Source organism: Chiloscyllium plagiosum, unplaced genomic scaffold (genome assembly GCF_037043375.1).
Source record: "Chiloscyllium plagiosum isolate Xiang-an unplaced genomic scaffold, Cpla_swu_hap1 HiC_scaffold_5, whole genome shotgun sequence".
Classification (NCBI taxonomy): Eukaryota; Metazoa; Chordata; class Chondrichthyes; order Orectolobiformes; family Hemiscylliidae; genus Chiloscyllium; species Chiloscyllium plagiosum.
In genome coordinates, this window is record NW_028270143.1 from 127274582 (window position 1) to 127300739 (window position 26158).

At 41.9% G+C, this 26158-nt stretch overlaps 2 protein-coding genes across 3 annotated transcripts in view; one reads left to right on the plus strand and one right to left on the minus strand.

The window, feature by feature from the left end:
• recql4 (RecQ helicase-like 4) overlaps positions 1 to 23589 on the plus strand; it is a 77730-nt gene extending 54141 nt beyond the window's left edge. The window contains exons 18-25 of the mRNA XM_043690894.2: positions 8195 to 8329; positions 9772 to 9949; positions 10188 to 10317; positions 11939 to 12111; positions 15163 to 15349; positions 18209 to 18368; positions 18968 to 19076; positions 21416 to 23589. Coding sequence (XP_043546829.2) covers positions 8195 to 8329; positions 9772 to 9949; positions 10188 to 10317; positions 11939 to 12111; positions 15163 to 15349; positions 18209 to 18368; positions 18968 to 19076; positions 21416 to 21537 — 1194 coding nt within the window. The 3' untranslated portion in view covers positions 21538 to 23589. The remainder of the gene's footprint in view (positions 1 to 8194; positions 8330 to 9771; positions 9950 to 10187; positions 10318 to 11938; positions 12112 to 15162; positions 15350 to 18208; positions 18369 to 18967; positions 19077 to 21415) is intronic.
• Positions 23134 to 26158, minus strand: part of LOC122550181 (myosin-6-like) — a 145651-nt gene continuing 142626 nt past the window's right edge. For both annotated transcript variants that reach the window (XM_087987647.1, XM_087987646.1), the window contains one exon: positions 23134 to 25429. The gene's annotated coding sequence lies outside the window, so the exon portion shown is untranslated. The remainder of the gene's footprint in view (positions 25430 to 26158) is intronic.

Sequence of the window (26158 nt, forward strand, 5' to 3'; positions counted from 1 at the left end):
TGGCAGTTAAGAAGGCAAATGCAATGTTAGTTTTCATTTCAAGAGGCACAGGATCTAAGAGATACACTGAGAAAAAGAATATACAGAGACATACTGCTTAGGCTGTATAAGGTTCTGGTCAGACCTCCTTTGGGATATTGTGAGCTGTTTTGGGTCCCATATCTAAGAAAAAATGTGCTGGTCTTTGAGTGTGTCCAGAAGAGGTTTACAAGAAAATTCCAGGGATGAAGGGTTGTCAAATGAGGAGTGATTGAGGACTCTGGGTCTGTACTCAATAGAGTTTAGAAATGGTGGGAACAGGATCTGACGGAAATTTACAGAATATTGAGGGCCTGGATAGAATAACCATGGAGAAGATGTTTCTGCTAGTAGGAGAGACTAAGACTCGAGGGCACAGCCTCAGAGTGAAGTGATGACCCTTTAGAACAGAGAAGAGGAGGAATATCTTCAGCCAGTGGGTGGTGAATCCGTGGAACTCATTGTCACAGAGGGCCGTGTAGGCCAAGTCATTGAACGTGTTTGAGACAGAGAGAGGGAGGACTTTGATTAGTCAGAAGATCAAAGGTTACGGGGAGAAGGCAGGGTTGAGAAACATCAGCCATGATTGAATGGTGGAGCAGACTTGATGGGCCCAATGGCTAATTCTGCTCCTGTATCTTGTGCATCTTATGCATGTGGACATTTCTTAGACTGAAGCCTAGTTGAAAGACGCATTCTCCAAGGATCAGTCTTGGGACCCTTGATTTTTCAGATTTATATAAGCGATTTGGAGATGGGTGTTGAGGGCAAAATCTCTATTCTCCCTAGTTCAGTATCATCTGCAAATTTAATGAAATGTAAGGATGATATAGAGTGACCTTCAGAGGGACATCGACAAGTTTGACAAATGGGCAGACACCGGACAAGTGAATGTCAATGCAGAGAAATGCGAGACCATGCATTTTGCTAGAAGAAACACGGAGACAATACAGGCTCAATGGTACAGCTTTGAGGGGAGTACAGGAGCAGAAGGACCTTGGGATTCACGTTCATAATTCTATGAAGGTGGCTAGGCAAGTTGAATCGGTTGTTAAGAAGTCTTATAGGATCCTTTGGTCTATACATAGAGGCATAAGAGTATAAAAGCAATGAAGTGATGCTAAATCTCTACAAATCATTGGTCAGACCACATTTGGACTATTGTGTTCAGTTCTGGGCACCTTATTTAAGGTAAAATGTTAAAGTCCTGGAGAGAATTCAAAGGAGATTTACTAGAATGATGCCAGGAATGAGCAATTTTAGATACAAGGGAAGATGAGAGAAATTGGGCTTATTCTGCTTGGAGCAGAGGAGATTAAGAGGTGACCTTATTGAGGTGTCCAACATTATGCACAATTTTGACAGTGTTTTATGGACAAGGCCAGACACCCAAAATATTCTTAAGTGGACAGCCCAGACCATAACTTTGCAATTTGTTTCAGTAAGTGTACAATGAAAATTACCCGCAGTTAGCTAGGTTGACTACCAGGTTTTAAAACAGACACAGGTTTATTCACAAAATTACACAATGAAGCACAGACCTCTGGCTATTCAAACTAGACTTAATTATGCTGTTCTGAATATACACAACAGTCCCAATAAGCATGCCCCCTTAAAGAAAACAGTAAAAATGGAACAAATGCTTACAGGTTGAAGTTAGAAGGGCAGAAGGAAAGAGAGAGTTTTGCAACCTGTTTCCACACAGCTCTCTGCTGAACTTCGAACTAGTTCTGGACTGAACTGCTCAGCTAGAGAGCTGACCACTCCCCTTTCATTATACAGGTCACTTCTAAAACATGACCACTTTGGCCTGAAGTCTCATCTGTTTACGTATAAACAAAAAGGCCTCTCAATACCCTGTAATCTCTGGACCAAATCAGTGTAATCAGAACCAGGAGCTGTTTAGGACCCCTGTGACAGAAACCAAGGACACGGTATCCTTGAGAAAAGGAACAGAAAAAAGGGACCAGCTTTGTGACACCTCCCCCCTTAGAAAAAAATGAACCATCAATACCACAAGATGGCTTCATTTTGAAAATCCTTCAAAAACAAACTGGTGAGTAGTCTAAAACACATGTATACACTATACTGACTATACACATACAAATATGCACAACCACATGTAAATTCAGGCCATGGCACACCCGCCACCAAATGCCCCCGTATCTCATTTGAGCCTCGGCAATCATGTTTTCGCGACCTGCCACCTGCACAATTGTCAAATTGAATGGCGGCAACAACAAGCTCCATCTAAACAGTCTGGCATTTTTGTCCTTAAAGTTTTCCACAAAGGTCAATGGGTTACGATCAGTGTGTACAATAGTCTCCGATGCATTGCTGGTAATATAAACACTGAAATGTAATTACAACACCAAGCTTAAAGTTTCTTTCTCCACCGATGAATATTCCTGTTGATTAAGGTTCAACTTCCTGGAAAAATACCCGATGGGTCTTTCTATTCCCTTGTCATCCTCCTGCAGGAACACCGTACCGACACCCACATCACTGGCATCGATAGCCACCTTGAAAGACTTTGTGTAAACTGGTGGTTAACACAGTCTTCAAGCTGTCAAATGCCTTTTGACAGTCCCCTGTCCCCTGAAACTTCTTGACCTTTTTTAACAATTCAGTAAATGGAGCAGTCACGCTGCTAAAGTTTGGCACAAATGTTCGATAAAATCCACTCAATCCCAGGAACCGTAGTACTGCTTTTTACGTCGGTGGTGTGGGAAATTCCCCAATTACTTTTGTTTTCACATCCTGTGGGGCTATTTGTCCATGTCCAATAACATGGCCCCAGGAAGGTGACTTGGGCTTTAAAAATTCACTTTTAGCTAGGTTTACCACCAAGCCTGCCTTCCGAAGTCGATTAAACAAGTCCGATAAATGCTGTGAGTGTTCCTTCCACGAGTTACTAAAAATCACCAGGTCATCAATATGTACCACACAATAGGGTAATCCGGCAATTACCTTATTAGTCAGTCTCTGAAGTGTGGCTGGAGCGTTTTTCATACCAAATGGCATGACTTTGAACTGATATAGTCCATTTGGCGTAATGAAAGCTGAAATTGCCTTTGCTCTCTCTGACAGGTGCTTGCCAGTAGCCTCTGAGCAAGTCCAACTTAGAAATGTAAGTTGCTTGTCCCATTTTTTCGGCACAGTCCTCCACTTGTGGAATTGGATATGTATCAGTCTTTGTAACGACGTTGACTTTGCGACAGTCCACATATAACTGTTGGGTACCATTTGGGTTTGGCACCATGACTGTGGGTGAGCTCCAGTCACTGTAACTCACTTTGATAATGCCATTTTGGAGCATACGCTCTGTTTCCTTCTGAACCTGTGCCAACTTTAGAGGGTTGTGCCTGTAAGGATGTTGCTTAATTGGAACAGCATCTCCTATACCTACATCATGGACAATTAGGTTGGTACTTCCCAGTTTATTTCCACATATCTCCCCATGTCAGAGTAAGAACTCTTTTAAGGTCATTTCGGTTTTCTTGTGGAAGGTAACTTAATTTATCCCAATTTTTTAAAACTTCCTCCTTGTCCAATTTGATTTGAGGAATGGCCAGTGCAGAATCCTCTGAACTTGGTTCTTCCTTCTGTGCTTAATCATTAACACCTTCTCCTCTTGCTTTCCTTCCCTAACAAAATACCTTTTGAGCATATTCACATGACGCACTCTGTGAGATTTCTTCCTGTCTGGAGTTCTTCTTGATTTGATATGCTAAACTAAACCTTGCTTTTAAAGGCTCACCTGTTACTGAAAGTAACACCAATATCTTATCCCTAATTGAAAATTGCGAATTTGTGATTTCTTATCCACTTCTTGTTTCATTGCATGCTGTGATACTTTTAAATGCTGTCTAGCCAATTCTCCAGCTCTAATTAATCGTTCTCTAAAATTTGACACATAGTCCAAATGGGTGACTTATTAATTTCTCCTTAATCAGTTTTAATGGTCCTCTTACTTCTTGCCCAAAAGTTAATTCAAATGGACTGAATTTGGTCGAATCATTTGGTGCACCTCTGATTACAAAAAGTACAAAAGGAACTCCCTTAACCCAATCATCTGGATAATCTTGACCATAAGCCCTCAATATGGTCTTTAGCGTTTGATGCCATCTCTCGTGCTCTCTGCGATTCTGGATGTATGCAATAGATTTGAATTGCTTTATTCCCAAGTTATCCATAACATCATTGAAAAGTTTGGATGTGAAGTTTGATCTTTGATCTGACTGGATCTCTATTGGCTGTCCATATCTAGTAAAAACAATTAAGTAATTCTTCTACAGCCCTTTTAACTAAGATGTTGCATAGTGGGATTGCCTCTGGAAATCAAGTTGACACATCCATTATTGTTATTAATACTTATTACCACTTTTTGTTTGAGGTAGGGGACCTACACAATCAATCAAGACTCTTGTGAAAGGTTCCTCAAATGCTGGAACGGGTATTAAAGGTGCAGGTTTTATTACTGCCTGTGGTTTTCCGATTGACTGATGTGTGACACATCTGGCAAAATTCAACGACATCCTTGTGTAGCCCAGGCCAGTAAAAATGTCTTTGTATTTTAGCCTGTGTTTTCCTCGCCCCTAAATGACCTCCATGTGGTAGCTCATACGCCACTTGCAGCACCTCCTTTCTATACCCTACTAGCAAAACAATCTGATGAACTTTTACCCATTTTCATTTGCTTAAATATGTAATGGTCTCCAATTCCTCATTAAGACATCGTTTGTTAAGTAATAACATGCAGGGATGCATTCACTCTCCTAACTGTTTTAAATTCTCATCTTTCTGCTGTAACTCCATAAGCACAGCAGAGTTAGATATACTGGCATGTTTACTTAGTTGCTCCTGCTCTGACCTACAAAGTCTGTGATAAAACTATGTCAGCTTCCTTATCTGTGCCTCTTGAACTCTCCTGCTTCAGCTTGTGCCTCTGTCATCAGGGAAAATTCCTGGATAACCATTCTCTAAGTCTTCAGTTGCCTGCGTCTCCACTGGCTTTTCAGCTAGAGTAGGCAGCACGTCTACCGGTGAATCGGCTATATCATTTGCAAGACAAATTATATTCCTGAAGCTGAGAGTTTATCCACTACTCTACCACAAATTCTCCGCTCTTCTCTGGACTCTCTAGCCTCACTTTACATAACTGAGCACGTTTTGTCTCACCATGAATTCCTGTTACTAGTACCTTTTCTGGCAATAGTCCCTCAGGAGTACATATCTCCTCCTCCTTCAGTATTACAGACTGCAAGGATCCTGTGTCCCTTAATATTGTAACCTCCTTGCCTGCTGCTCCTGGCCTATGTGAATAAATGTTACCCTTGCATGTATATTTTTTAAGCAGATCTGGCACTTCCTCCTTAATTATCCTCTGATCATCTTGTACACTCTGAGTCGGTTGTCTAACTTTCCTTGTGCTTTTTGTTACTAGTCCAACAAAACTCCCAGGCTTTTCCAGTTTTCCTACACCTGGCCTTCACTGATTTTGTGTGGCCCACTTTATTAGAATGAAAACACCAGAGCTTCTTGACTTCTTTGAACCCCTCAAGGATTTCTTTTTTACCCTGTGGTAAGTTATCCTTATGATCCTCACTGAGTATATTTTGTTTCCACTGTTTGGAAAGTCAGTAACTTGGGGTCACAACTTCAAGATTCCCAGCAAGAGGGCTTAGAGCGAGATGAGGAGAAATGTCTTTACTTGGAGAGTTGTCAGGATTTGGAATGAGCTGCCTGTGAAGTGGTGGTTCCACAGGAGGTTTCAGAAGAAAGTTGGGTATATATTTGAAAGTGATGAAGTTAGATGGCTACAGAGATATGGCTGGAGAACAGGACTAGCTGAGTAGCTTTTTTGGGAGCTGATACAGACATGATGGGTTAAATGGTTAGGGATACTAAACTATAGAATTCTATGTTCCCCTTGGAAAAAATAAGACTAATTTCAAAAGTTTTCAAGATATGGAAAAATGTTTATTCTAAGAGTACGGTGAATCTTTGAAATTCTCTATCCCAGAGGACTGTGAAACTCAGTCTTCGAGTTTATTTAAAATAGAGATTGATTAAACTTTTGATTTACCATGGCATAAGAGTTATGTGGCTAAAAGACATTGAAGTGTTCCAACAGCCATGATCGTATTGAACGATAAAGTAGGTTTGACAGTCTGAATGACATTCTTCTATTTCTATGTTCCTTTAGAGAAGGAAGTCTGCCTTCCTACCTGGTCTGGCCTACATTTGACTCCAGACTCTCAGCGGTATGGTTGACTCTGAAATGCTCTCTGAAATTTCCCAGTGATCCACTCCATTCAAGGATGGTTTGGGATGGGCAACAAATATTGACTGTGCCACATCCTACGACAGAATAAAAAAAATCTCCACTGTCAGCCAGAAGATTTTTAAGGGATTTTTTTTCCTCTGTCTCGTATATCTCTCTTTGAATATGTTAACAAAGAAAACTAAACCAGTCGGGGCCATCCAATTGGCTATAATCAGACTGGAATTCATTGAAAATCAAATAATTTTGGCAGTACTCAACAGGTCTTCCAAAAGAAATAGAGAAACATGGCGTAATGTATCAGCTTGGTCCCTCTCCATCTGCATTTCTGTTTTCCTTCTTTATCAGTAAACAAACAGAATGCTGACAGTTCCCTCTTTCCGCAACCCCTTCCTGTGGAATTGTATGAAACAGGTAGTTGCATGATGGGAAAACTGGCCAACCCCTGGTTGTAACGCAACACAAGTTAAGACTATTGCAAAGGTTATTGCTATTGCTAACCTCAGCAGGACTTGAAGTAGGCTAAGTGCACATAAATTCTTTAACCTTGCTAGATTAGATTATTTACGGTGTGGAAACAGGCCCTTCGGCCCAACAAGTCCACAACGACCCTCCGAAGAGCAACCCACCCAGTCCCACTCCCCTACATTTACCCCTTCACCTAACACTACAGGCAGTTTAGCATGGCCAATTCACCTGACCTGCAAATCTTTGGACTGTGGGAGGAAACCGGAGTACCCGGAGGAAGCCCACACAGACATGGGGAGAATGTGCAAACTCCACATAGACAGTTGCCCGAGGTGGGAATTGAACCCGGGTCTCTGGCGCTGTGAGGCAGCAGTGCTAACCACTGTGCCACTGTGCCACCGTGCAGCCCATCTCGGCAGAGCTTGATTTGGCTGGCTCCACATAAAATCTGGGATACTGGCTAAGTCCAAATAAAGATATTCCACAGAATCCTCTGAACCCCAATAAGGATGAAATTATGAGATAATGTATGTGGCACAAGGTTTTGGGAAGTCAATATAATTCAAGGTGAGAGGTGGAAAATTAAGAGGGATACACGTGGCAAGTACTTCACACAGAGGGTGGTGGGTGTTTGGGACACGTTGCCAGCAGGGGTGGTAGAGGCAGGCACGGTAGATTCATTTAAGATGCGTCTGGACAGATGCATGAGTAGGTGGGGAGCAGAGGGATACAGATGCTTAGGAATTGACCGACAGGTTTAGACAGTACATTTGGATCAGTTCAGTCTTGGAGGGCCGAAGGGCCTGTTCATGGGCTGTAAATTTTCTTTGGTTCTTGTTCTATAAACCTTGGAAGTAATAACACAGATCAGAATTCAATGTACTGGTATAGTGGGTGACTAACCTCTGATAGTTATTGATAGCTGTTGATAAATTTTAAGTATAAAGATTCCTGCTGTTCTCTCTGTAAGCGTGAACTTGTGAGAGAGACTCAGTTCTGTAATCAACTCTCTTTCTTTTCCAAGTTCAGCCACTCTCTGTACAGTTTCCTTGTTAATAAAGACCAATTGTTTGGTGGGACCAGGTTTTGTTGAACTTTGGTTGAGTTTGTTCAGCTGTCACAGCCCTGTAGCTACTTTTAATCCATTTCAACACTCCCCCACCCCCAACTTTTCACAAGTGGTTAGGAATGTTGTAATCGTGCCGGGTAATTCGTTTAGGAAACTAATGGCAGAATTGGGGGTGGCGTGGTGGTGAAATGTGCAAGCAGAATTGGCAATCCTATCGTGTGCGTGAGCACAAAAGTAAAATGTTCAAAAAAGTTTGGGTGTTCTCATCCTTCATGTGAATTTTGTTTGGCCAACAATGTTTTTAACTGGCAAATCCTTGATGGTCTGTTTAATTGCTGGGCCTTTCTTCTCAGGGTGGAGATATGAATGAACTGCGACGGCACATTTATGCTGACACTGTGGATTATTATACAGTCAAGAAACTGGTACAGAAAGTATTCCAACCCTGCAAATGCCATCAAATTTATCAGAAACAGCAGGGCGTCAGTGTAAGTCTCATGCTTCACTGATTATTTATTTTTCTTCTTTACCCCCCCTCCCCCCCGCCCCCATTTTCATCACAGGTCAACTCTCTAATATAGCTCTCAGTGCAATGCTGAACCACATTTATATACATTTAAAAAGTCTGGAATATTTTGGTTGTTTTGTGTAATATCTGGGGAAAGATTAGAACCATGAAAGACCTGACAAATTGGTTAAAATATTAATTGTGAATGTCAAGAGAACAAGCAAGCTCCCAGAATGACCTGACTAGTGATGGAGCAGCAGTTATTTCCACAGTTAATGACTGTCACCTTTAAAGGGATCAATTAACATTCCAAAGCTAATGCAATACAAGTTTCCAAGATCACCAAATTTTAGCAGTGGAGTATTATTCGCAAATTTGTGAATAATATTTGTAAATGGACTGTATGCTGCCAAATATTGGTGTTGGAGATGAAACCCAAGATCAACCATGATCTAGAGAATTTGGACCAAATTGCCAAATCCAGCTCTTAATTATTTATGTTCTATCGACTGCTGGACCTATTTAAACGCACATGACTGTGAAGTATTTTTAATTGCTGGAAAAACTCAGCAACTCTGGCAGCATCTGTGGAGTCAAAGCAGAATTAACATTTTGGGTCCATTTTGGGTCAACTACCTTCAGAGTTGATTTTAGCTTGGTAAAGGTTGGTTTATATGCTGAAGATGGAGTGGGAAAAAGGGGGAGACTTAAATGCTAGGTGAAGCCCAGAGAGAGAAAACCTGTTGGACAGACAAAGGACTGGGTAAAGGTCAGCCTGGGAGAACCAATAGCTGCTAATGGGGCCCATTAGGAGTTGACAATAGGATGGTTGTGATAGGAGACCATATGATGACAAAGCCTGGTGTTGGAGGGAGGACAAGGACCTGGGAGAAGGACTACAGGACCTAAAATTATTGAACTCAGTGTGAGTCTTGAACAAAGTTAAAAATCACACAACACCAGGTTATAGTCCAACAGGTTTATTCGGAAGCACTAGCTTTCGGTGCACTGCTCCTTCGTCAGGTGGTTGTGGAGCATAGAGAAGTTGACCAGGAAGCACCATGGTATGTTGAAGCAGCAGTTGACTAAAAAGATGTAGTGAGAGTATAGTGCCATCGGTGATCAGGTGTTTTTTTAGGTGTCTGATTTCCTGAGATAATGTATCATTATAGCTTAATAAAATCTAATTACTGCGGATGCTAGAATCTGAAACCAAAAGAGAAAATGCTGGAAAATCTCAGCAGGTCTGGCAGCATCTGTAAGGAGAGAAAAGAGCTGACGATTTGAGTCTAACTGACCCTTTGTCAGACCTGCTGAGATTTTCCAGCATTTTCTCGTTTGGTATCATTATAGCTTGTTTGATTTTACATTGGAGATCTAGATGGTGAGATTCCTGTGTTTTTTTTCCCCCCTTCATGACAGTGTAGGGCCATCACAGATGATGAGTTGCTGGAAATGCCTGACCCATCTGAGGAGCTGCCCCCTGAAGGAGCTCAGCCCCTCAAAGAATTTGAAGGAAGTTCTCCAAGGGTGTGCCACAGGCACGAGAGGGCAATGTCAATCCAGAAAACTGTGGAGACGTTAGATCTCCGAGAGGAAGGTAGGTGGCTGTGCTTCTCCCAGTGTTAACTTGTCTGCGGCTGGATATCAGACTTCAAAATATAAAACAGCAGGAACTGAACTAGAGATGAATATTGGCTGTTCTTTTCACCAGCATTCTAAGTTTTGGAGTGCCCACGTTCTTGATGTAAGCAGGTTGCCGCAGGAATGTAGTGTTGGTTTTCCACCACTGGTTCCAAGACATTGATGACTCAGGCACACTTCTGTTTAACTTGCAGGAATTGAAACTTTGCTCTGTTACCTGGAGCTGCACCCCCAGCAGTGGGTAGAGTTGATGCACCCAACCTTTTCAACCTGTCGCCTCCAGTGTTACAGTGGACCCGTGCAACTGAGAAGCACAGCAAGAAGGTAAACATTGTTCCCATTATCATTGGTGATGGTGGCTGAAGGTAATGACTCTGAAGTGTAATGCTGAATGAGAGAGGATTTCATTGCAGAGTTGACTGGAATTCCTTGGAAAAGAAAAGAGTGAGACTCTGTATCAATTAAAAACAAGTTATGTGACAAAACAAATCCTGACCTATCACAGTGTATCGGTGCAGTCACATTAGTATGAGATGAACCTGGCTGGTTCTAATTGAATCAGTATAAAATCAGTGTCATGTGAGGGCTGCAGAATGTCCTGCAAGCTTTTTGATACCAAATAATAATGATAAGTTGTCATGAGTGGGACAGCATTGATCAAGTTTTTACTGTTTCATTCCATGCTCCTACCACCTTGTGTCTTCACACACAGCCTTGACTGTTTCAACCACAGTTGACACTTGTATCGAATCTTTAGCATCAGAAAACTTTCCAATGCATCCAAGACTTGCCGCACCTGATGTTTTGTGACCTTTTGCAGTTCCTCCCCATCCCGTCAACCGGCATTTCAATGTAAATTCTGTGCAGTTCTCCGCTTTACTTGAAGCTGAAGTCATTATTTGTGAAAAAAGGCATCAGGTTTCTCTGCTGGAATAACTGTAACTCTTGGCCATAACAGCAGGTGACATTAACAATCTCAGGGTCAGGGTCAATCAAATACAGTGTCAGTGACCTCTAAACATCATCATCCTGTAACATTCTATCTGGAGAAGAGAACAGCAAGCCGAATTCTTCTTATTAATCTTGATTTTGGGCAGAACCAGAGTAGATGGCGGCACGGTGGCGCAGTGGTTAGCACTGCTGCCTCACAGCGCTAGGGACCCAGGTTTGATCCCAGCCTCAGGTGACTGTCAGTGTGGAGTTTGCACATTCTCCCCGTGTCTGCGTGGGTTTCCTCTGGGTGCTCCGGTTTCCTCCCGCAGTCCAAAGATGTGCAGGTCAGGTAAATTGGCCATGCTAAATTGCCCGTAGTGTTAGGTGCACTAATCAGAGGGGAAATGGGTCTGAGTGGGTTACTCTTCGGAGGGTCGGTGTGGACTGGTTGGGCCAAAGGGCCTGTTTCCACACTGTAGGGAATCTAATCTAATCTAAAAAAGTGATCCTAGATTAGATTAGATTAGATTAGATTACTTACAGTGTGGAAACAGGCCCTTCGGCCCAACAAGTCCACACCGACCCGCCGAAGCGCAACCAACCCATACCCCTACATTTACCCCTTTAACCTAACACTATGGGCAATTTAGCATGGCCAATTCACCTGACCCGCACATCTTTGGACTGTGGGAGGAAACCGGAGCACCCGGAGGAAACCCACGCAGACACGGGGAGAATGTGCAAACTCCACACAGTCAATCGCCTGAGTCGGGAATTGAACCCGGGTCTCAGGCGCTGTGAGGCAGCAGTGCTAACCACTGTGCCACCGTGCCGCCCATCCTGGTCTAGGTCCCATTGCAAATTCCTGTCCTTGCCCAACTTATCTATTGCACACCCTCTTGTTGCCCAGGAATTTAAGCCCCGCAACAATAACTAAATCACTTAGCATGTTGAAGCTTTGACATTCGAGGAGGCTGGTCGTGTTTAATTTCTGCCTGTTGTTTAATTGAAGATGTCCTCCTATAGCTGTGGCTCTCGCCAAAGAGCGCCTGCGTGGTGTGGATCATACCCATTCCAATTCAGTTGAGTTTGATGTGGTGGAACTGGCTGATTCAATGGGATGGGAACTACTGCCAGTTAAACGAGAACTAAGGCAACTGCAGTGGACAACTCAATCCAGGCAAGGTGAGTAAGTGAGTTTGGGTGGAGCTGAGGATCTCTTTGAGAATAGAGCATGATGCTGAGATTCCTCTCCTCCAAATCTTGCATGCAAAATATCTGCTTCTATTTTCTCTCAATTTTTGCTACGCAAACCACCTCTTTCTATTTTCCCATTTTTTGACAGTATTTTCTATCCGTTAAGCGCTGGGAGATGTCATGTTATTTGAGATTTTAAATCATGACTGTAAAAGCTGTATACCCACCAACTATAGAATTTCCCCACTACTATTGCATAATGATGTCCTTGGATGATGACATCAGCTTGTACGAGGGGGCATAAATACAAATTGAGGGGTGATAGATTTAAGACTGATGTCAGAGGCAGGTTCTTTACACAGAAAGTGGTAAGGGTGTGGAATGCCCTACCTGCTAATGTAGTCAACTCAGCCACATTAGGGAGATTTAAACAATCCTTAGATAAGCACATGGATGATAATGGGATAGTGTAGGGGACAAGCTGAGAATAGTTCACAGGTCAGTGCAACATTGAGGGCTGAAGGGCCTGTTCTGCACTGTATTGTTCTATGTTCTATAAGACCATAAGATGTAGCAGCAGAATAGACCATTCACTGCATCGAGTCTGCTCCATCACTCCGTGTAAATACGGCTGATCTGATAGACCCCTAACTCCACTTTTCTACCTTTGCCGGTAATCTTTGATTACGTTACTAATTCAAAATCTGTCTCAGCCTTGAATATACTTAGTGACCCAGTTTTGACAGCCCTGTCCGATAAAGAATTCCACAGATTCACTACTCTCTGCCAAGAGATTCCTCTTATGAGTGATAGCAGAGGTTTGGGGGGGATATGGGCCAAGAGCAGGCAGGTGGGACTAATGTAGTTTGAGATTATGTTTGGCATAGACTAGTTTGACCGAAGGGTTTGTTTCCGCACTGTATGACTCTGACTTCCAAAGGTTATTGACTCTCCTTTTCACGTAAGCTACACATTTTCTTTATAGTACCCTGGTTGTCTTTAATAAAGACTGAAATTCAGAAATATTCTTTGTGCAAAGGATGGTAGCAGTCTGGAACTCAATTGCTGTTGATCAAGTGTGAACATTAAATCTGAGATTGGTAACTTTTGTTAACCCAAAGTGTTGAGGGATGTGGAGAAAAAGCCATATACACTCCCTCAGGTTGCCCATCAGCCATGATTTGATTGAATGGTGGAACAGATTGATGGGTTGACATGGCCTGCTCCTATATTACTGTATCCCAGGTTGAATACCTTTGTTTATGATTCTTTCATTGTCTACATTATTGCTGTGTTTTGGACAATCCCATTCCGTAAGATGTTTGTTTTTCATTTTCCTCCTTTTTAATGCAGTCTCTGAATTATATTTAGAACATAGAACATTACAGTGCAGTACAGGCCCTTTGGCCCTCGATGTTGCGCCGACCTGTCATACCAATCTGAAGCCCATCTAACCTACACTATTCCATGTACGTCCATTTGCTTGTCCAATGACGACTTAAATGTACTTAAAGTTAGTGAATCTACTACCGTTGCAGGTAAAGCATTCCATACCCTTACTACTCTCTGAGTAAAGAAACTACCTCTGACATCTGTCCTATATCTATCACCCCTCAATTTAAAGCTATGCCCCCTCGTGCTCGGCGTCACCATACTTGGAAAAAGGCTCTCCCTGTCAACCCTATCTAACCCCCCAATTATCTTGTATGTCTCTGTTAAGTCACCTCTCAACCTTCTTCTCTCCAACGAAAACAGCCTCAAGTCCCTCAGCCTTTCCTCGTAAGATCTCCCCTCCATACCAGGCAACATCCTAGTAAATCTCCTCTGCACCCTTTCCAAAGCTTCCACATCCTTCTTATAATGTGGTGACCAGAACTGCACACATTACTCCAAGTGCGGCCGCACTTGTTGCATTGAATCTTCTTAATGTTTCTTCTGGAAACCTTTCCTGTGTAGTCATGTTGCCAGGTACAGCTATCTAACCTTCTGCTTGAATAACTCAGCACGCTGGTACTTTCTGGAATGTGCTTTTGAATACTTTTGGCACATACCACTGTGTGAAAGGTGCATACTTCACTACCCTAGATCCTTATCCTGATTGTATAGCTACACAATCCTTTATCTGAAATCCTTGGTGCCAGTTGTTTCGGATTTCAGAATAAATGACATTTTCACAGTGAAATAAAAAAGAATTACCGAACAGCAGACCCACTTGCAACGAGTATGAGCACTGAGACACAGTTAATGTCTGCCAGTGCTGGGCCATGCTGCTGCGTCATGTCTAAGTGACATGGGTGGGGAGGGGAACCCTTCCCAATGAAGGGCTTTTACCCGAAACATTGACTTCCCTGCTCTTCGGGTGCTGCCTTGACCGGCTGTGCTTTTCCAGCACCACACTCTCGAGAGGATGGGAACTTGGGCCACCTGTTCGCGTGCCAAACAACCTTGTAATGCAGAAAAAATCTTCACAAGAGAAACTTCGGATTTTGGAGCTTTTCGGATTTCGAAACTTTCGGGTAAAGGATTGGGTACCTGTACCATGCTCCTAAGTTCTATGTTTGTCTAGACTTAATTAAGTAGAGCATGTTTTCACTTACCTGCCAGGCTGAAGGATATGAAACCTTCCCTGTCTTCACTGGTGTCAATAGGCAACTCTCTTTAAATGTAACCTGTCACAATCTGGTTCGTACTAACCAATCATTTAGTGAGGAATTCACTCTATGTTCTTCGCCATTCTAGTTAGTTCATTTTTCAGCTGCTGTTAATTTGAACGACTGATCGCACATGAGGTTTGCAACATAGCCATTAACTGCTGGTCGAGACTGCTGTCTCCCTTACAGTATCTAGATAGTATGGATGCTGCTGGAAATTAGGAAATATTCAGTGGATCATTCAGTGTTTGTGAGAGAAATGGAGTTCACATTACAGGTCATAGAACTTTCATTAAAGTCGATGTTTCCCTTTGTCTAAAATTCACTTTGTCGGGATCTTGTTCAGTCAGCTTTGATTTTTGTCGTTTTTTTTAAACTCCTTTGATAGGGTTTCAAGGCACAGGGAAGAGTGGCATACTTGTGGAATTCAGTAACCTGTCCTTCCACTTCCGATCCTATGGAGATCTTGACCATGAGGAACTGGATGCAGTTTGTAGGTTCCTGCATCAACGAGTACTGGCCCATGAAAAGACTGCGCTGTGTCACCTCAAATCTTGCTTCAAGTCATTCCACAGGTGGGTATCATCTGTCCAGAAGAGCACAGGTTAGGGTCATCAAAGGACTGTCTTGAACTCATTACAGAACAAATGGAAACTGTTCATCCCATTGACTTCATGTATAGCAACTCAGTTTGTCCAATTCTGTCACATTGTCCTCATAACCCTATAAGTTTACTTCCCTTGAATGCACATCTATTTCATTATGAAAATACACATGGCCTCTGCTTCCATCATTTTCTTGCCAGTGATCTCCCATTGCCAGTTGCTAAGGAGAAGGGCACAGGTTGCATGATAACCTACAATTTCACTTCCTGGCCCCACACCATCCTGAATTGGGACTATATTTCCATTGTTCTCATTCAGTCAAAGTCCTAGAAATCTCTTTCTGACAGCAATGTCATAAAAAACATTACGAGCCATTCTGTATGATCTAACACTTTTACCCACCCCATCTCAAAGCCTGTATGTCATTGGTAATCATAAATGGATCAATCTCTTCCTTAAATATACTCAGAGCTTCCACAACCCTCTGAGGTGGAGAATTCCAAAGATTCGAAACTTTGAGTAAAACAAACTCTTCTCATCTCTGACTGATGTGGAATCCTAATTTTTTAGATTCTGCCAACTGATTCTAGACTCTCCTCGAGAGGAAACATTTTAACTGCATCCACCTTGTCAATTTCTTCAAGTATTTGTAAGTTTCAATGAGATCTCCTTCTCATTCTTTGAAACTCAAGAATTCAGAGCCAGTTTACCCAAGCTGTCTTCATAAGATAGTCCCATCATCCCAGGAACAAAACTTGTGAACCTATTTGCACTCCCCCAGGAATGAAAAGCTTAACATAAGATACTGGATACTGCTGTCAGTACTCCTGGCACAGTCTAACCAAGCTCCTTTGCAATTGAAGAAAGGATTCAGTACTCCTGTACTTAAATCCTCTTGTATTAATGGAAAACACTCCATTAGCTTTCATATGGTTTGCTGTTTGTAGCCTTCCGTGATTTATCAACAAAGACACCTTGGTCCCTTTATACAACCACAGCTTTCAACTTCTCTTACCTTTTAAGAAGTGCTGTGCATTTCTGCTTCTCCTGCCAAACTGGATAACCTCATACTTTCTACATTATATTCTATGTGCCATTTTCTTGCCTGTTCACTAGGTTTGTCCAAATTCACCTGAAGCCACTTTACATCTTCCTCACAATCTGCCGCAGTTTAAGAAGGCCACTGACCGCCACCACCTCAAAGGAAATTAGAAGTTGGCAGTAAAAGCTGGCCTTGCCAGTAATATCTACATCACAAAAATGATTTTTTACAAAAGACTTTTCTTCCCAAAACCTTAAATCATTGTCCCTCATACTTGTGTTATTATCTAAAGGGAGTACCTTTTCCATGTCATTATCTGCTTGTGAGTATGTCTGTCCACCTCGAGAACTCCATGTCACTGGTCCGGTCTTCTGGGGGTCTTTGTTTGCATGATGAGCCCAATCCTAGAGCCACAGCTATGTCCACATGTTTGGCAGGTATTTCCAGGAGGTGGGAGTGGTCCTTAACTTTGACTGCTGGCATTCCTACCTCTATTTCATTTAAGACCATAAGACATGGGAGATGAAATTAGGCTATTCAACCCATTGAGTCTGCTCACCCTTGATAAATTTCTCAACCCCATTCTCCTGCTTTCTCCCTGTAACCCTCGATCCCCTTGACAACCAAGAACCTATCTATCTCGCTCTTAAATATACTGAATGACCTGGCCTCCACAGCCTTCTGTAGCAATGAATTCCAAAGATTCAGCACACTCTGGCTGAAGAAGTTTCTCTTTATCTCTGTTCTAAAAGATCTTCCCTTTATTCTAAAGCTGTGCCCTCGGGTCCTAGTCTCCTGCCAGTGGAAACATCTTCCCAACATCCACTTTGTTAGGCCATTCAATATTCTATAAGTTTCAGTCAGATCCCCCCCTTATCCTTCTAAACTCCATCGAGTATAGACCCAGAGTCCTCAAACAATATGTTAAGCTTTTCATTTCTGGGACCATTCTTGGGAACCTCCTCTGAACACCTTCCAGGGCGAGTGCATCCTTCCTGAGATATCGAGCCCAAAGTTGTGCACAATACTCCAAATATGGTGTGACCAGATGTATTTCTGTACTTCGTGCTACTGATTGTTCTCAAAAAATGGTATCCCTCATACAGGAACTGCCTCCTGTCGGTTCCTTCTGAACAAGGATCTCTTTCATGTTGATGTGAATATTACATTTCTTGAGGAACTTGTATACCATATCTGAACCTGCCATAATCAAGTACATCTCTATCAAATCTCCATTCAATATCCTTTGGCTGAGGCTACCCCTAGATTACTGAACCAAATTTTGAATCTAAATAGCACCTCCCACCATGGAACCATACTGGTTCCCTCTTCATATACTCTCTCAAGGACCTTTACATGCTTCCTGAGATGACACATCACTTCTTAAAGTACTTGGAAAAGTGAGTGTCATTCTGTAACAATCTCTTGCTTGTACATACAGGTGACTTGTACGAAATAAGGTCCTCGGGTCAGTGAGTGGCAAAGGAGAGTGAAAGCCAAAGGAGATGGCCATTATCCTGAAGTAGGCCATTGGATGATTGACCTTGCTCCTCACTGGCTTGTGTACTGATAATTCCATTAACTAAAGTTGGACTGGATTCATCAGATTACTCTTCGTTAATGCTGAAAGTGTGGTATTTGTTAAGCTATTTTAATTAAGGACCAATTACTGTTTCTCTCTTTCCTCTCTTTCTCTTTCTCTCTGTCTGTCTGTCTCTCTTTCTGTCTGTCTGTCTGCCTCTCTCTTTGTCTCGCTCTCCCTCTCTCTTTCTCTCTCTATCTTACAGTGTGGCCTTTAAGAACTGTAGCATCTGTGCAGATGCTGTTTCTATGGAGAAGAGCTCACGGTTAAAACAGGTGCTGAAAGAATATTTTGACCAGAAAAATGACCAGAGTCAAAGCACAAATTACCCAGAAGACTGGGAGGACGACCTGACCAGAGCAAAGGTTTGTACAGGCCCAGAGCTTTTTATGGTGCTGTTTGATATTTAAAAATGAACTGAGTGAAGAATGCATCTCCAACATTATTTATTAGAACCCATTTATTAAAACTTGAAAAATTTGTTTCTGTTCTTTCAGTGCTGAGCCCTAATGGAATTGGAGTGAATTTGTAACTCCATTGGCTTATTTTCACCACATTAGGTTCTGAGGTCCATTACTTTTGTAACTAAAATGGGTTTGACAATTGAGAACATTGTTGGCACTGATAAGTTGCAGTGAGTGTTATGATAATTGGAGATGGGACGGGGTTCAAATTAGTTCCTATGGGCTATGGCCAACACAACTCATGTCAGCAATCTCAGCCATTTCCTAATGAGAACAGGTAAGTGTGACCAATGGAAGATAATTGCCTCATACCAAAGGTGTGTATCAAATCAATCCCAGTCACTTAACAGCAGTCACCTCCCGGAATGACTGAAAGGGGCATTGCTCAGTCATTTTCTTTTTGGCCAAGACTAGTAGTTTTGTTTTCCTAAAGCGGGAACATCTCGAGAGGGTGGGTCGTTGATTGTAAGACTTCACTCCAATTGGCATCTCTGTTTCAGCTCAAAGACTGGGAAAGTCAGATCCGAGCTGATATCCGACAGTTCCTGTCTATTCGTCATGATGAGAAGTTCTCTGGCAGAGCCATTGCACGAATATTTCATGGTATTGGTAAGGCACCTCCTACTCATTTATTAAAACTTTAAAAACGTGTTTCCGTGTTGAGCCTTACTGGATCTGGAGTGAAATTCTAATCCCACCTGCTGTCTTTTGCCAATTTTCCTCCTGTCCTCCCCTTGACCTTTTGGATTATGGTTATACAAGAACCAGTTTGTGTCTCATTCAAGTGAGCTTTTCAAGAGGGTCTGAAGTGAGCATTAAAACTGTGTCACTGAGAGAGAAGCTCTATCGACAGGGTTACTGGAATGAAGTATAGAGTGAGGTAGAAAGATTTAAACAGATAAACAGAAGAGCGTGAAAGGTGATGTGGAAAAGGCAGTAAAGTGGAATTGGGTTATCGGATTAGCCATGATCTCATTCAGTGTCGAACAGACTTGATGGGTTGAATGCTGGTCCCATTTTTCAGCATTGGGTCCATAACCCCCTCAACCCTTCCTGTTCATTTACCCATCCAGATGTCTTTTAAATGTTGTAATTGTACTAGCCTCCACCACTTCCTCTGGCAAGTTGTTCCAAACATGCACCTTCCTCTGTGTGAAAAAGTTGCCCCTTTGGTCCCTTTTATTTCTCTCTCCTCTCATCTTAAACCTATCAACTCTAGTTTAGACTCCCCTACCTAGATTTTTCCTCACACAGGGTGGAATGAGCTGCCAGAGGAAGTGGTGGAGGCTAGTACAGTTACAACATTTTACAGGCATCTGGATGGGTATATGAATAGGAAGGGTTTAGAGGGATATGGGCCAAATGGTGGCAAATGGGACTAGATTAGTTCAGGATATTTCATTGGCATGGACAAATTGGACCGAAGGCTCTGTTTCCATGCTGTGTAACTCTATGACTTACCTTTGCTCCCTTACTTTTTTAGTCTTGAAAAGAAATCAAGCATTCAGTCATGCAAGTGTTCTGGCATTCAACAAGACCATCGCTGATTTCCATCAATTTTATCTTCCCAAACTAACCTCACATCCTTACTTCCCTTCGTATTCAAAGGTCTTAACAACCTTCGTTTTGAATATAGTCAGAATCAGATCTAGGGTGGAAAATTGCAAAGATTGACCACCATCTGAGTGTGGAGGGGCAAAAAAACATTCTCCTCAGACCTAAATGGCCAACTCCTTGTTCTGAGAAAAATAAAACAAAGAACTGTGGATGTTGAAAATCAGAAACAAAAGCAGAAATTGCTGGGAAAACTCAGGCATTTGGCAGCATCTGCGGAGAGAAAACAGTTAATGTTTGGGGTCCAGTGAACCCTTCTTCAGAACTATCAAACCAAAATGTTAACTCGACGTTTTCTCCACAGATGCTGCCAGACCTGGTTTGCCAGCAACTTCTGTTTTTGTTCCTTATTCTGAGACTCTGTCTCTGTGTTGTAGAAACATGTTCACCAACGGGAATCCTGGTTAATTTGGTTTTCACTACTGTCACAATGTCATTCACCAAAGTGTGAAAATGGAATCATGGAGCTTGCCTTCCCCAGAAGAAACTGGTCAAACAGCTGGTTTTTAATGTGGTAGCCTTCATGGTCATTTTCCTGCTGCTCACTCAAGTTCCCAGATTTAATGCATGCATTTTCACCTTATGTGATGATGGGATCTCTGGGTTGATGTGTTTAGAGTCCAAGCACAACACCCTATGTGGTGCAGGCTATAATCAGTGACCTCAGTGCAACCCTGGAACTTTTTAAATGTATTTTAAAATGTATGTTCTTTCCTTGGATATGACTGTTGCTGGCAACACCAGCTTTTGATGTCCATCCCTAATTGCCCTTGAGCTGAGTGGATTGGTAGGTCATTTCAGAGGGGTACAGGTGAGGAAGTCAAATGTAGATCAGGTAAGATGGTAGATTTCCCAAAATAAAAATCAGCACATTGATAGTTTCATTGTTGCCATAACTGAGATTAGCTTTCGGTTCCAGATTTACGAACTGAATTTAAATTCTTCCAGCTGCCATGTTGTGTGTGTTCGTACATGCACGTGCCTGGTTCTAGACTGCATCCATTCCCATTTGTCATTTCACCTGATGAAGGAGCAGCTCTCCGACAGCTTGTGATGTCAAATAAATTTGCTGAACTATAACCAGATATCGTGTGATTTCTGACTTCTTCCACCCCAGTCCAACACCGGCACCTCCATCTATTTCCACTGTCGCCCTCTGTCTGACATATATACTGTTCAGAGAGATGCTATGTCTATTGGCTAGACACGACACAGCTGCCACCATATGCTTTCTGTTAACAAGTGCAGTTGAGCTGAAATGTTTTTATTGGTTTTCCAGTTGTTATCTGACAAACAAATAACATATTCTTGTTCTTTTCCTTCTTCTTACTCAGAGAGCCCGTGTTATCCAGCTCAGGTCTACGGACGAGATCGAAGATTCTGGCGCAAGTATCTCCACTTTGATTTCAATGAACTAATACGGATGGCGACAGAGGAATTGATCAGAATGAAGTGAGCTCTGGCAGCCAGATCCCTGGGGTGGAATGTATGTTACCTAACATGGTTAGTGCTGCTATTAAACGTTGTAGCTACCTCTCAACTGTGCCACATAACACCTTCATTTGGGAGCAGTGATCTTCGATACATAATGATTTTAGTATAATGGGCTGCTTTTTTCATCCCGATCCTGTGCAAGCAGGACGGCACAGTGGCTCAGTGGTTAGCACTGTTGCCTCACAGCGCCAGGGACCCGGGTTCAATTCCAGCCTCGGGCGACTGTCTGCGTGGCGTTTGCACATTCTCCCAGTGTCTGCGTGGGTTTCCTCCAGGTACTCTGGTTTCCTCCCACAGTCCTAAGATGTACAGGTCAGACGAATTGGTCATGCTAAATTGCTCATAGTGATAGTTGCATGAGTAGATGAATGGGTCTGGGTGGGTCCCTCTTTGGAGGGTCGGTGTGGACTTGTTGGGCCGAAGGGCCTGTTTCCGCACTGTAGGGAATCAAATCTAATCAAACTCTGCTGTTCAGAGTTTTCTTAGCTGTTGACTCATTGTGAATTTCAGGGCTGTTCCCTCTTCTCATCCTGCTTCCAAACTCAAAACCAAAAAAGCATGGGAATGTTACTAGGAACCGAGGAAATACTAATTTCCATAAAGCAAGGGGAAGAAACGTTTTGAAATAGGATTTGTGATTAGAGCATGGTCCCCATATTAAGCCTGGCATCCACTGGGCAGATCCTGTCCACAGTGGTAGGGTTAAAGTCAATGGGAGCTCTCAGATGTGCAGCTGATGCATGTCATGTTAACACAGGCTGCAGAGGGGTCCACCGGCAAATGATCCTTGGCAAACACTGGATAATAAAGCACTTTGTCATCACTGCTGCTTTGGTAACCATTTGCCATCAGTAGTTTTTGAAGTGCTCGAGCCACTAAATGTAGCTCAAAGCAATAATAATGGAACACTGACTCCCATTTAGATGATCCAGAGCTGTGAAAACGGGTAGGCCTCTGGGACTGATGTTTTGTTAGGAGTACTCTCGTGAATGAGAGCCACTCAAAATATTCATTTCTCTTGGTTAGTATTAATGGTCGTGCTGCGTGTTCATACATGTTCCGATTTATTATTTCAGGCCTTCAACTTTTGTATTTTCCAATAATTTGTAAATCTGTAATAACTTGAAATATTTGGCAGCTTCTTGTTTTTAAATCAGAGCTGCTGAGTTTTTATGGAGGACCTAATGTTGTGTTAATACTTAATTATTTTAAGTGATGTTTGAGGGTGAAAGTTCAATGGTCGTCGATAACCAAGAGTAATTTCGCAATCACGTCTTCCAAATGTGCTTATTAATTCAGTTATTGCCTTCAAAACAGTCTCCTCTACTGCTGTAGCTCTGCAGAGGTGATGTATTGCGGTGAACAAGGCTTCCTGCTTACAGGGGAGTGTTCCAAAGGTGTTCATGGGTCGTCATTTTACACAGCATTCTGACAGTCTTAAATCTATTTATATTTGTATTCAATTAGGAGTTTCATTTTATAACTAAGTACCAGGAATTGCTTTGGACTTTTTATGATTTTTTTTTAAACAAATAAATTTTGCTTTGAGAAAGATTGGTCATATTCTTTCCACAATTTTATTATTCTTGCATGACATCAGTTATTGTAGCTATCAAAGCAATATTCAAAACAGGAGGGAGAAAGCAAAGCAACAAACTATCATGAAACATCAAACTTGGTTATTTCCACCATTTCCAACTGTGGGAGCTATCTCAAATAGTCTACGATCATGTTTGTCTCTGGGTGAGTCAGTGTATCAGTGAAATGGGAGAGACCCTGTGCGAGGGAGAGGGGGATGTGGAGTTAGTGTGGTTGTTAGTTAACCACGAGTTGCCTGTGGCTGATGTGATTCCCATTACTTCAGCTGAGAGCTCAATCAAGCAAAGGAGCTTGCATTTAAACCTTTCACTGCCTCAGTACGAATGAAAATGCTTTACCACCACTGTGTAAGAACTTATAAAATGTAGTCATTTCATACAAAAACCTCTAGAAACCAGTTTGTACAAAGCAAGTTCCCACAGTGATAATGAGCAAATTAATTATTTTACTGATGTCAGTTGAGAATTAATGTTGACCAGGAGAGAGTACCTTGCTGCTTTTTGAATAGTATGCCGGTATCTTTTATGTCTAGTAGTTTTATGTTTTTATGAAGCAGGCCTGAAGAGGCACATGGCCTACCCCACTTCTTTTTGCATGTTCTTAACGTGTCATTCAAAACACACAGCCCCTCTGATGACACAGTATTAAGCTGCAGAGTCTGTGCTGTGGGAGTGTCAGCCTGAACTGTGTGCACAAATCTCTGGAGCTGGACTTGAACCTAGACCCTCCGAACTCAGAAATTTGTGCTTATTACACTCTATATTTTCAACTCAATTGACTGATTCCATCATTTCAAAATACGGTTCTCAATTTGAGCTGATTTCAGTTTAAGAATATCTATTATGATTCCTGAATATTCAGTGGGTTTAACACCACTCACTGATGATTTATCTGCAGTGTACTGCATCCCTGATTTATATTAGACCTTCAGTTATACAAACCTCTGAGATTCTCTCCCTGAACTTCTCCTCCCCCTAGCCTTCAGGGTTTTTCTTAAAACCTACCTTATTGACCAATATTTTGTTAAACTTCCCTCAGGTCTCCTGTTGAGATTTGGTGTCTAATTTTGTTTATGCTCCTGTTGAAGCACTTTGGGTGATTTCAGTTGGTTAAAGTTGCTATTTAAATGTAATCTGTAAAACGAAAGCTGCCAAAATGGTCCCTTTTGGAAATATGAATAAGATGACAAGCCAACTGAAAGTGTTGGGTGTGACCTTTCGTTAGAACTTGAGGCAATTTCAAATCTTTCTGTTTTGATTGTAGCATTTTGTTTCATTTTCCTTATCCGTCATCAGGATGTACAAATTATTTTTGCTCATCTAAAATAAGGGACACAATATTTTCTCAGTTCTGCACTCGGATACTCTGATCAGGTGATACTTTACCAAACTCAGAGACACCTGTTTCCAGTCTGCGTAAGGAGGTACTTGGAGGTGGAGCTCAGATCTGCAGGAGGGAATTGCAGTTGCTTCTTCCTGCATTTCTAGCAATATCATGGCAGCTGGTCTGCAGTTAGCAAGGAAAGAATTTGGACTGATATAGTCCTTTTCTCACTTAAAAATGCTCCATTGCTTTGTAACGTCAGGAAAAGCATGGCTGCTAGTCAATCTCCACATAGCAATGTCTCATCAGCAACAGGTTGTTGATCAGTTAATCTGAGTTGAGTAATAAATATTGGCCAGGAGACAAGCTTACTCCTAAACAGTGGCATCTTTTGCACCTATCTCAGCCAATGGGGTACTGGACTTGGAGTATTTTCAGGTTAAACATTAAATGTGAAAGACAGCACCCGCAACATGCAGGAATTCCTTGGGACTGCATCAGCCTCGCTTACAGTGGGTATTGAATCTGTTATCTCCTGACTACTACTGAATCATATCGGGCAAATGTACGTTTGCGTGTTTTCATGAATCTGCAGAATTCTATAAAGCATTAAATGAAGCACTGATGGTGCCAGAGGCATTTGTACTAACAAGCGCGAATCAATCATATTTCCACACTTGATGGAAAAGCCAGTGTTCTTTTTCATTAAATCTTAGGACAATTTTGTTTTTGAAAAATTCATTGTAAATCTTGTTTAGCTATTGGCAAAATTCTAGGTGTCATAGCCCACCCATAATCTGTGATTTCACAATCTGGGCATAACATCATCAGTAAGATCGCCTCGATTCTCTACTGTCTCAGCTCAAGCAATCAAATTTCACTGCAGCTCTCATCTGGTCATGAAGTCATCTTGCATTCCATCAGTTGCTACCCTAAGGAGTGTCAATAAGATGAAGATTTATTAAAACAAGTAATTCAACCTCAGTCACCCCCTCAATCTAGATACATAAATATTGTTAGCATTGGCTTTTACCATCCTGTTTTAGTCTTGAATATAATTAAATGTCTTATGCTGGACACACTTCTACAAGAATTGCACCTTGTCGTAATATTTTAGTCATATTTAGCAGAGTCATTAGGGACATTTAAGTGACTGCTGGATATGCACATGGATAGCAATGAATTGGTAGGTTAAGTTATTTTATTTTACATTAGGATTAATCCTCGGCACAACATCATGGGCCTTTCTGTGCTGTACTTTTCCACATTCTATGTTCTATATTTATCAAAATTTCTTATTCAATTTGTCCATCTCAGCTGTCATATTTTAGTTTCACCCTGCAGCCACTGGGTAGCAATGTAGAGTGACTTTATGATATCTCCTGATTCTTCTTGTCTTGAATTTTTTTTAAAACATATTTTTTATTTATCAATGACACTAAAATAGGTGGTATCACGGACAGTGAGGAGGGTTATCAGAAATTGCAGCAGGACCTTGATCAGCTGGGGAAGTGGGTCAGGAAATGGCAAATGGAGTTTAATATAGATTAGTGTGAGGTCTTGCATTTTGGAAACTCAAATCAAGGCAGACGTTTCATGGTGAATGATAAGGCCTTAAGGAGTGAAGTGGAACAGAGGGACTTTGGAGTTCAGGGGCACGG